This window comes from Zeus faber (assembly GCF_960531495.2).
Source record: "Zeus faber genome assembly, chromosome: 4".
In the NCBI taxonomy this organism is placed as follows: domain Eukaryota; kingdom Metazoa; phylum Chordata; class Actinopteri; order Zeiformes; family Zeidae; genus Zeus; species Zeus faber.
The window spans coordinates 26345762-26358204 of NC_137191.1; the positions used below are offsets into that span (position 1 = coordinate 26345762).

At 44.2% G+C, this 12443-nt stretch overlaps 1 protein-coding gene across 1 annotated transcript; it reads left to right on the top strand.

Annotated features, from left to right (window-relative positions):
• Positions 1 to 1735: 1735 nt before the first annotated feature.
• cd7al (cd7 antigen-like) lies at positions 1736 to 8215 on the top strand (the record flags this gene model as incomplete). Its single annotated transcript, XM_079999516.1, has 5 exons — positions 1736 to 1787; positions 2092 to 2436; positions 4203 to 4583; positions 6431 to 6534; positions 6946 to 8215. 5 exons carry the CDS (start codon positions 1736 to 1738, stop codon positions 7168 to 7170), a joined length of 1107 nt encoding a protein of 368 aa, XP_079855642.1. The 3' UTR covers positions 7171 to 8215.
• Between the last annotated feature and the right edge of the window lie 4228 nt (positions 8216 to 12443).

Genomic DNA, 12443 nt, shown 5'->3' on the forward strand with positions numbered 1-12443 from the left:
TCTTATAGTTATAATTACTTCTCAATCTTCTGTTCAATTGGTTGGGTTCCCATGTTCAAAATGTCTCCTTTCTGCAGTGGGCATAGGCTATTCAATGTTTGTGGTCTATGTTAGCAGTGTACATATTAAAGCAGAAAGACAAGGGAACTGTATAGCTAATATGCACACTTCCATATTTATCGCAAGTCATATCGGCATTGCAATATTCAACAATGTTATTGCATAACAGATTTCCTGCATCATGCAGGCCTAAAAAAAACACTAGAAATCCAAACACACCCAAACCTCCAAATCATCCCCCTCAAGTTTATATCAGGGATTCAATTAAAAGGCTTCAGCAATGGACACTCATTCAGACTTTATCCCATCCCAGTAGTTATCACAGGGGATCCCTCATCTCTGCATTGTATCACACAATCTGATATTGTCAGTTTCTGACCATCTCGAATCAAACCACTCCCAGTGACGGAGTGCACGCTTGACCAACCTTAAGACCAGGTGATTGAAAGATCTTAAATCCTTGTCGAACTTGTAGATGAGCCAGACACCAGTCTTCATTAAAGACCACCATGTGCAGAAGGGCTGAGGACAGGGGGGCTATGATTACAAACACTTAACCAACACTAGCGCTTCACATCAGTTCTGTTTTTTAATAAAAATGTGCTTGAGCAGCTGATGAATGTCTCGCTTGGCAAATTATTTCTCTTTAGATCCACCAGATCAGGAGTTTTGGCAGTCTGCAAAATTATATCCTTACTAAAATAAATTAGGTTGGTTAAAGTCCAATATAGTCCTCGATGACCACTTTCTCAGTCATGTCCGCAGAAGTTTGATCAACTGGTCTAAAATCAAGTTCCTTGGGCTTGCTCTGTTTGCAACAGGAACAGCAGTCGCCTGTGTCAGCACCTTGGGACCTCTTTGAACCAAATTCATCAGTAAATCGGAGGGAAAATATTGTGGGACCCTTAGTATATTTCTCACAGCGTTAATTATGCTCCTAGTCCTTTACTGCTCTGATACGCACAATCTGTTTAGTTTTTTTGACCTACAAAGTCCTGATTATGAAAAGGTTCATCATGGTCATGACATACTTGAAGTCATGGTTGTGATAATATCGCTATTATTTCCACTTGATGAGAATAATGGAAAGATGTCTGCTCAGTGTTGACTACATTTTCTTTCAAATTAATGACATGAATATCATGAGGAAGAAGACAACACAGTATCTTGAAACATAAACCTACAGTTGCACAACGTCAAGCAGCTCTTTCTAAATCAAGTTGCCATTTGCTGTGTGTGCGCCGTCACTGATTGCTCAATGTCGGCTCTAAAATCATTCCCCGGCAGCTTATGTTTTATTTTATGTCCATTTCTCCCGATAATGTCCCCGGAAGGCAAACGTTTCCCCTTATCGAATTTGCGAAATTCTGCTGTTTTGCAGAGGGGATTAGGAGTGGTTCATGGAGTGATGTAGAAATTGGGTTAGTAGGAACTGAGCCCCAGCTGCTGCAGATGGTGGTGGAGCTTCCTCTTCCTCCAGGCCTGAGGTTTGCAGGGTGGAGCATACAGCAGTTCCCCTCTTCCAACCCCCAAACCACCACGATCTGATCTTTACATCTTTCTCACACACACACACACACACACTCAAGGGTCGCTGTGCTCGTATCCCCATGGTTTCCTTCACCCATGCTACAATCACTCTTATTTAGCGTCTACCAAGAATATTAAATACATGATGGGCGTCCGACACCTGTTGCCTCTAGTGGTGCTGTTTTTCAGTGGGCCTGGTGAGTTGTTTTCCTCAGCTCCTCGTTGTATTGTTTTATGCTGCTTTATTTTAAATATGCGTTGGCTTACTCAATATTTTCTTTGGGTCCTATATTTGTATTGTGCATAATGTAACCCTTTATCAATGCCAGTCCAGGGTATGATGCTTGGAGACTTAGTCTCTTCACCTTCTGTCTCGAAAGGTTTGATCCCATGAGGTCTAACTCCAATACAGGCTTACGCAAATATAGAGAATTTTGAACTATATCTGAAAAAAAATCTGCCATCCCTCTTTACCTCAATTGAACCCGTCCCCCCACCCAGTGTGCGAAAACATCCAGTTCTTGAAGAGACGAGTGGGGGACACCGTGGTCTTTCCGTGCCTGGTCGACGAGGAACACACTCCGTTCGGGCTCCACCTGAAGCGCCGGTGGCTGAACCCTGGCGAAGTGATGTACATGGACTCGAAGGAAGAGCCCATCATCGACAGCGACTACAACAATCGTGTCTTTGTGTCTGGGGATCCGAGCAGCCGGCAGCTCAACATCACCATCTCCCCACTGGTGTCTAACGACACAGACCACTACTACTGCGAGTTCTTCCTCGACAACTTGACCGTTTTCAGGAACGTCCCCGGAAAGGTGGACTTCTACCTCCATGTGGCCGATGGTGAGTTGATTTTATTTCTGATTACTATACTGTTTCTGCCTCATCAATCTATTATGTCAAGGCTTCACTCGGTTACTGGGATCAATGTGCAACAATGGTTCAAATAAAGACATTTAAATAGTCTTCAGGGTTAGTTTAAGGGATCTAGGCTTGTCCCTTTAAAAATGTCTTCAGTCATCTTAAACTAAACCTGCAAGGCAATTAAAACACTTTGATACAGCCTTTTAAAGTATGAATGCACTTTTGAAGTGTGTGGGTGTGTGTGTGGCTGTGTCTGTGTGTGTGTTAGTGTTGAGCATGGTAAATATGCTGTCTTCAATTGTATACACTACTCACAAAAAGTTAGGGATATTTGGCTTTCGGGTGAAATTTATGGAAAATGTAAAAAGTTCGCGCTACAGTGATATTATATCATGAAAGTAGGGCATTTAAGTAGAAGCGTGCAATGGTGATTTCCTCATCTCAAACAATTTATTGAAACAAAAGCCAACAACAGTGGTGGGTAAACCACAACAAAAAATGTCAATGTCTCAATAACTTGTCATGTGGCCTTGAGCATCAAGTACAGCTTGACAACGACGTCTCATGCTGTTCACAAGTCGACTTATTGTCTGCTGAGGCATGGCCCCCCACTCTTCTTGAAGGGCGGTCCTCAGGTCATTGAGGTTCTGGGGTACAGAGTTACGAGCCTCTACACGGCGACTCGGCTGATCCCATAGGTTTTCTATGGGCGTAAATGCTCCCTGGCCCGTGCAAGACGATGATGCCTGTGCCTGGTGGTGTGGTCAGGTACCCTTGCAGGTCGTCTAGCACGCAGACCACGCTGATGTCAACAGTTTTGAATGGTCTGACGTGACACTTGGGTGCCTCTCACCTTCCTTAAATGTGCCTGGAGTTAAGTGGCATCATCATCCGGTTCCGCAGGGCAGTGTTCACAATGCAGCGCTCATCAGTGTGGGATGTGGCCAAAGGACGTCCACTTCTATGCCTTTCTGTGACTCTTCCAGTCTCTCTGTATCTCTGTTGCAACCTGCTGATGACACTCTGTGACACTCTAAGCTCATTGGCCACTTCCCTCTGAGAACATCCTGTTTGAAGCCTCGCAACGGTGAGGTACTGTTGATCAATTGTTTGGTGTCGTCTTGGTCTCATGATGTCAAAATGTGAACAGCATGATGAAGAGGACTGTTTAAATACCAATTCTAATTGAACCAGGGAATGTATTGGTCTATTGATGGATCAAACACCTGTTGTGAATTTTACCATTTAGCTCCTTGTTAGAGAACAGCAAATTGTGCAAAAAGTACTGGAACATTGAACAGTTTGACATGTGCATTCAAACGTTTAGAGAAGGTCAAATTAAGTTCACCTGTAAAGATTATAGTGCATTGAAGGTTCATCCTGAAATTTCACCCGAAAGCCGAATATCCCTAACTTTTTGTGAGTAGTATATGTGATCATGAGTCATTGCACTTTTGCTTCACCCAACCACCGTGCCACACGCACTCCTTTGCCCGTGACTGATATTGCTCCGTTCCCTACTTCACCATCTTCTCAATTCAGCCTGGTCCAGTCTTGGCTTCATCTAATCACGCTTTCTGCTGTAGCTTCCTCCTTAGTAAGGCTCTGCCTGCCGGTGGCTTTCTCCATATTCGCTCACTTCAGTTTCCTGGAGGTAGATGCCCGTTCTGAGTGTGGCTTCTTTTCTTTCATACCCTCCCCCCCCGCCCCCCGCCCCCACTCCTCCTCTTTTCCACCCCGTGGAGACGACCCGGGCTCGATGGACATAGTGCACGTAGAGACGTGCTCCGGAGGCTCCGCTGTCCTGCCCTGCTTCCCGCCCCACGGGGAGACCGGGCCGGCCGAGGGCGTCGTCCTCAAACGTAAGAAGAACCAAGGTCCCATGGAGGTGTTGTACCACTCCAAGCACCACCAACACACCTCCTCCTCACCCACCTCATCCTTCCTCCCCCTGGAGAGGTTGAAGTTGGTGGCGGTGCCTGGCCCCGGCGGCATGGGCTTCACCCTCACTCTGCTGCTGCTGCAGGCAGAGGACAGCGGCTTCTACAGCTGCCAGCTGCTGCTGCACAGCTGGCCTGACAGCAGAGCCAGCCTCGGAGCACACGTCTTCTATGTGGCGGTGCAAGGTAGGTCTCGACGCTTCTGATCGGACACATCTACAGTCAGGTCGAGCTGCCGATTGAAGCAGCGATGCATCATGGTGTCGCTGATGATCGGGGTGTGAATCTCTTCTGGAGCATCACAAAGATTGTTGAAAAGAGTCACAAGTCTCCATAACCCCTGAGATGTGGCTCTCAACGTGAGGTCCGGGGACCCCCAGGGGTCCTTCAAGAGGTTCCAGGGAGTCCCTAGTGAAATGATTACAATTAAACTTCACCGTTATGTCATTTACATGATGTTGATGCCATTAGAGAATGTACATTAACGATTGCATTGATCATAGTTATACTGTTATCTCCCAAACTATAGCACAGACAGGTATGGAAGATTGGACCAAGTCATATAATGACAGAACTATTCTGAGATTGCAGTCACAGAGACAAAATCTTATCAAAAGGGGTCTATGGCCTAATGTTAAAAACATAAGATAAAACTTTATTAATCCCGGAGAGAAATTCAGGAAAAAGCATTACTGGCCTGACTGGTATCATTTTTTCTTCTCTCTTCTTGAGGAGCTCTGGATGTTATCTGCAGCATTGCTTTAAAATCAGACAAATTCAATACCCATTTGTTTTTGTTAAGGCATGATTAAAAGAATAAGAGAAAATAATACTACGACTAAGATAATACTAATAATAATTAAAAATAAAATGTATAATTATTTAACATGCACTTTTCAAATCAAGTTCATTCTGAACATCACTGATTTTTTTTATAATGTTCAATATAATATGTAATATACACCGATCAGCCACAACATTAAAACCAGTGACAGGTGAAGTGAATATCATTGCTCATCTTGTTCCAATGGAACCTGTCAAGGGGTGGGATATATTAGGCAGCAAGTGAACAGTCAGTTCTTGAAGTTGATGTGTTGGAAGCAGGAAAAATGGGCGTAAGGAAAAAAGTGTAAGGAAATTGTGATGGATCGAAGACTGTGTCAGAGCATCTCCAAAATAGCACGTCTTGTTGGGTGTTCCCTGTATCCTGGTATACAGTAGTTAGTTCCTACCAAAAGTGGTCCAAGGAAGAACAACTGGTGAACCGGCGACAGGGTCATGGGCGCCCAAGGGCTTATTGATGGGAGGGAAGTCTAGCCCGTCTGGTCTGATCCCACAGAAGAGCTACTGGACTGGACCATGAAGCAATGAAAGAAGGTGGCCTGGTCTGATGAATCACATTTACTTCTACATCATGTGGATGGCCGGGGTTAGGGTCCGATCCGATCGAGCATCTGTGGGATGTGCTAGAACAACAAGCCCGATCCATGGGGGCCCCACCTCACGACTTACAGGACTTAAAGGATCTGCTGCTAGCGTCTCGAGGCCAGATACCATGCCTGACAGGTCAGAGCTAGTTTGGTGGCGCTAGGGGGACCCACACAATATTAGTGGTGGTTTCAATGTTGTGGCTGATCGGTGTAGACCATAATATAGTCTCTGTGCTGGTCATTACCTGGTTATAAAACCCCTTTTTGTAGCAGGGACACAGAGCAACAACAAATACTACATCAAGGGTGAATAGAAATCCCCACAAGTGGCGATGTTTTTCAAAGGTGGCACCGCTGCATTCAAGGCAAATGGTGGTAAATGCTGGTAATGGTAAATGCTCCCGTGCTGCCTTCAATCATCATAAATATCATATGACATATTATTTATATTTTATGGACCAGTAATACCCAGGCCAGGAGTAATGGTCTGTACCTTAGAAGCAGGGCAAAAAATGTAATGTACAGTACTATAGTATGTGTAACATTACTATAATAATACCATAGTATTGCCACTGACCTGCCACCTCCCCCCTCTCTCCCCAGGGGAAAAGTGCAGCTGCTCCAGCTACAGCATTCTGCTCTACGCCATGTTTTCAGCTGTTTCTGTGCTGTTGGTCCTCCTCATTGGACTTGCAATCATCTGTCAAGTGAGTGTATGCTGCATCACACCCCACCAAAAAAATCCTCCTGATCAATAGTGCCTTGAACAAAAGTCTCACAAATGAGGAACTACATATCTGGTTTGTTTTAAAATATTGATCACAGAAATTTACCACAAATACTACACTGGTTTCATAACTGATATGAAACGGTGGTGTATGTGTGTTGTTTTTTTGTCGTTGTTTTTTTTAAATCAGCGTTGCTTTCCTAAGATGATCTGAACATCTCAATTATCAAAAAGTGCAACACAGCTCAAATCTATGAGGGAACATTTTCAGAGCATCTCATTTTCACCGTACGTCCCATTTCAGTTTTGTTCCTCTCTCGATCAGGAACTGTCCTTGTTGGTTTCACCCCTTCACAGATTTGTTTCCTTCCTGTTTTTCTCACAATGACAGGTTAAGGTTAGCGCTCGCTCGCATGTCAAACCGCAAGCCCTGGCCCCCATCTACGAGGAGATGGTTGGGGTGCGGTCCCCGGGTTCAAAGCTGGCCCCTCGCGGCCTGCACCTGGAGGAAGCGGATACGTCTGCGTACTGCGTCTCCTCCGACAAGCCCCGCCCAGAGAACCACTATGAGAGCCCTGGCGTGGCCTACAGCCCCGTAGGGGACGGCAACATTTAGGAACCAGGTCACTTCCACGCCTCAAAAAGGGTCAAATAAGTAACTTCCTTTGAAGACGGACCGAAATCAGACAAGTTTTTCTTATCGCTCCCTCCAAACCTTTCACGACTTTACATCGATTTCTTAAGTTTTATCCGTAACAATTCGCAAGAACTATGGGGGCGTGGCCAACCCTGATAAATATTCATGAGCTGAGCTACAGGTGCAAACTTGAAAAGGTTCATGCAAAGCAAGTGGGTGGGGCTTCATATTGTGGGTGTAGCTTCTTACTTTGATGCTGTGATCTGATTGGCTGTGTGTAAATGCATGTATCTGATATCAAAAACATCGAATGAACAAGCTCATTGAAAATGTTTTAACAGAAATGGCACATTATAAAATGTGTAAGTTATTTTGCCAAAAAGAAGAGAACAAAATTCATGGTGAGCAAAGTTATAGATGATGGTAGAACATATTGGGTCCAAAACCTGTCAGTTGAACGTGTACTTTTATAATGAGAAAGTATAATAATAATATAATCTTAATACATATTTCAAATGCTGTAAGTACGCCTGTTTTGAATAGTATTGTTTATTTTGGCAAAGAATGCTTTCTATAAATGCCTAGCCTAGCTGCTGTATGTGGTGTATGAACAGTTTTGTCCCATCACACTGATTTTATTAAACATAATGCGTGTGTTGACCATTTGCATCCATGTGATTTAAATACAGGAAGGCACAAAGAACAAAAAAAATTGCAGCCGACACTTCGCTAACAGCCAAGAAAAGTTTTTGCAATTTATTAATATAGTCCGAAAGAAGCTTTGTAATTCATGGAAACTTTTTTTTTTTTTTCTTCTTCTTATTCCTGGTGCATGTCCTTAACAATCACATTCTATGAGGAGAAGAAAGGAACAACATTAAAAGCCACAACTTTGTATCTCAGTTACAGGTGTTTGTTTGTTTTTTTTTGTTGGTTTTTTTTTTTTAAGAAAAGGCAAAGGCATAGTACCCCCAATGTCGCACCCACAGTCCTCCTGCTTGTTAAAAAACAAAACAGACTTGAAATCATGGGCTTCCTCCCCCCCCCCCCCCCCCCCCCCCCCCCCCCCCTTCTTGTTTTGTTTGTTTTCTCCGTCGGTACAACCCACGGTGCTCGAGCAGAAGGATAAGCGCTCATTGGTTAAGGGTTCGCACAGCATGGCGACGCATCGTGAAGAGGACATCTGTGAGAATGAGGGACGAATGAGCGGGGGAAAAAAAAACCAACCCAAAACACTGACGAAACGTTTAAAAGTTCAACTCGACATTGAAACCCTGAACCCCGCCGTCGCGGGGCTTGGACTCTCTCCCTCCCACTTGTGCATAGATCATGATCCTCTTCAAAAGAACAAAACAACCACAGCCTTATTCTCCACCTTTCACCTGCCTCCGAACTCCTCTGAAAGTCTGTCGTAGGAACGCGCACGGACAGACGGAGATGATTTAAGACGAATAAACCAAATCATAATGCACAACGCTCCTGGACTACAGGATGGAACTCTACAAAGCCAAAAAACAATAATAATAAAAAAAAAAAAAAAGTCCAAAGTACAATATTCATTTTTCATTTGCATCTACTGTCAACCGCCGTGTTGAGAACAGAAACCGCGGATCATTTTTGTTTTCGACGTAAAGCAATTTCTACTTAAGATTTCCCGTGTAAAGCGCTCCACTTTCTTTCAAAAGTTGATTCTAAATCCTTGCGTTTGCTTTTTTTTTTTTTTGGTAAATGTAAGTTGCTACAAGCTTTTTCTTTTCAAAGAAACAACGGTTATTGTAGTTTTCTCCTTTATTTATTATTCTTCTTCTGGTAAATTCGTATCCTTCAGTGCTTGTGTGGAATTGATGTTCTCTCTCTTGTTTCTCTCGCTTGGAAACGACAGTTGGTACTGGATCGCTGGCCTACCTGAGTCAAGATCCACATCTTTTTGTGAGTGTGCAAGATAGTGAGCAACAAGTTTGTGTCGCTTCGTAGAAAAAATAAAAAATAAAAATAAAAAATAATCGATACACAAGAGATAGTCGGTCGACATTAACAGAGAAAAATTAAAAATAAAATCCAAAGTACGACACAACACTGATCAATCCCAGAGTTCTGAAAGTAGCATAAATCTTCATTTCGCACGTATTCTTTTTTATTTTAACGTCCATATTCATTTGATGGAAGATGGAATTTATTTTCCCCCCGTTATCAATTTTTTTTTTTTGTTTTTTTTTTAACATTCCTGTTATAAGATCCTATGTCGCTGGACTCCAGACAATTGAAATGCTTGTAAACGACACGGCGGCTTTTTCGCAAAACAACAGAAAAGATAGGCACCTCTGAAATGAGTCTCGTAAAGCAACTCACCTCCCACTTCCCGCCCGTTATCCATACCTCTGTCGAGGAGAGGTAAGGATCTCTATCCCTCTACAGCTAGCTATGGCCACGGTTCTTTGTTTGTTTTTTTTGTCTTTTTTTGTTTTTGTTTACATTTCCCCCCCCCGCGCTTCCCTTTTACGTATAATCGGAACAAAATGGTGCAACGCTCAATGATAATCCCCCGTCCTGGATTACTCCACAATAAAAGCCACTATAAGGTAGATAAAACTTTTTTTTTTTTTTTTTTTTTTTAAACACAGAATGAGAAAACAAACAAACTAATAACAACAATAATCCGTTACGTCCTTGAGTAAACATTTACACATGAATTGTCACCGTCTCCCCTCTGAACTTTAGTCTCGTTTTTATTTTTTCCTTTAAACCTACGATTAGCTGAGCGAGGGGCTGAAGACACTCAGTGCAATGTTAGAAGATAAACAACGTCCGTCAGAATAGTTTGTCAACGAGCACAAAAACAAACAAACAAACAAAAACAACCCAACGCAGAGTGGAACAAACCAGCAGGCTCTGTGCCGCGGACACACGTTCATACAGACGTCTGACTTTCAAGCGCAGAGAAAAGATAACGTTTACATTTGACCCCCCCCCCCCACTTCCCAAAAACAAAGAAAAATAGAAAGGAAAAAAAAAAAAAGTTAGTTCAGTTTCCATTCTACTTAACGTGAGATTTTGACCCGGAAGTGTACTCAAAACAATAAAATACTTCCTACTGCTAAATACTTCACATTACTTTATTGGCGCTCGTTGATTCAAGTATTTGTGATCAATATATTTTTTGTTTGTCGTTTTGATATGTTAGATTTTTTTTTTTTTTTTTTTTTTTTTCCCCTCCTTCTTCTGCTTGGGCTTAAAGGATGCGAGAAATTGGGTGAATTCAGACAGGCTACCTAAAACCCACCACACACACACACACACACACACACACACACACACACACACACACACACACACACACACACACACACACACACACACACACACACGAAAACCACAACGTGCATATACGTCTCCGGACAGGAAGGACATATCTTCTGATAACGACAAAAAAAACAAAAAAAACATCAAGTATCTGTTTAACTCCCTAACCCCAAAACTTTTTTCCTTCCTATCACTTATTTGCAGGGGAAAATACATATTGCTCATTTTCAGTCGCTTTGTTTTTACAACCCAAGAACAATCAAAAAAAACAAACAAAAAAAACCAAAACGTTTTGGAGGTTGAGATTGAAGGTGTGTGTGTGTGTGTGTGTGTGTGTGTGTGTGTGTGTGTGTGTGTGTGTGTGTGTGTGTGTGTGTGTGTGTGTGTGTGTGTGTGTGTGTGTGTGTGTGTGTGTGTGTGTGTGTGTGTGTGTGTGTGTGTGTGTGTGTGTGTGTGTGTGTGTGTGTGTGTGTGTGTGTGTGCTGGTGCAGCATGGGAGCCCGGGGGCGGCTCCAGTGGGTCGGGTCTGTCTGAGCTCGGATCAAGGCAGTAACAGAAACAGGCATTAGTGATTTTTGCTAGTGTGCTGCAGGACTACACGTCCCGAAAAGGTAGCCTCTCCCCGTTTCGCTGTTTTGTCTGAAGTCCTTTTTCTTTTGTTGTTTCTTTGTTCCTCTTCCCGTGTTTTAAAGACTTTGAAAAGAGACGCTCAACTCCCCCCGCGCCTGCTGCGGCAATTTGGGGACAGCACCCCCCCCCCCCCTCCAGAGCCGTCTGCGGGTCCGTGGAAATGTAGGGTTCAGTCCAGCGGCCCCCGCTTTGAGCGGGGACACAGACATAAGTAAAAAGATAAAATACAGCATCCACAAAAACAAGGCAGCCCGGCCGACCCAGCCCGGCCACTTCCTGTTCCTGTTGGACGGCGAAAGGCGAGACCGGACGAGCGAGGACGTTTCAGCTAGAAGTGCAGAGCTCTCTAAACATAGTATAGATCTTTCCCCAACCCCCCCCCCCACCCCGCTTGTTTCGGTTGTTTTTGTGTCATTTTTAAGATTTTTTTTTTATTTTTTATTGTCAAACTTCATAAAAATTATGTTAAATGCAATTATCTCATTTTTGGTTAAAAAAAAAAAAAAAAGAAGTACCCGGGATTATCCCACCGTCAACTGTGCACCGTAGCAAAGCTCCCGCCGACACCCAAACGATATGAGGGGAGAAGGAAACGGGCGCCAAGTGTTTTTTTTTTTATAATTGGGGGGGGGGGGGGCATTACTGCTCATTCTTTCCACCCCCCTCCCAAAAAAAACAACAAAAAAACAAAAAACAACCCCAGCATGTGAAAGTTCTCTGAAAGGAACCTCCGGAGGAAGGACAGAGAACAGCTCTTCCTCCCACAATCGGAGTGTGGACGCGGCTGATTGGCACGTTGCGATGGCGTCGCTCGTTCTAAACTGTAACGTTACGAGCAGAGGCCATCGTGTGTGTGTGCGCGCGCGGGGTTGTGTGTGTGTGTGTGTGTGTGTGTGTGTGTGTGTGGTGTGTGGTTAGGGTTCATTACTAACCCCTCCCCTGCTCATCAGGCGTGAGGTCAGTGCACGAAGGCTCTCACAGTAGAACGGACGAGAGACTGCGTCCGCTCATCGCCGCCATCGACTCCCCCGACCCTGAGATCAAAGCTGACGGAACGAGGGATAAACAGAGAGCGATGGAGAGAAAGGCCTCCTTCCTCCCTCCCTTCCTCCCTTCCTTCCTCCCTTCCTCCCGACGATCTGACGCTAGGAGAGGAGAAGAAACTGCTCTAAACTGCTGGAGGAGTGGCGCGCTCCTCAGGCTCTAGTGTTTTGCATAGAAACAGAGCCGGAGGGGGGGGGGGGGGGGGGGCTACCGAGCCACCGAGGCTGGTCGGGTGGTGTTTTTATTTTAATTTGCGTAGCAGCAGCTCGGCGGAGGGC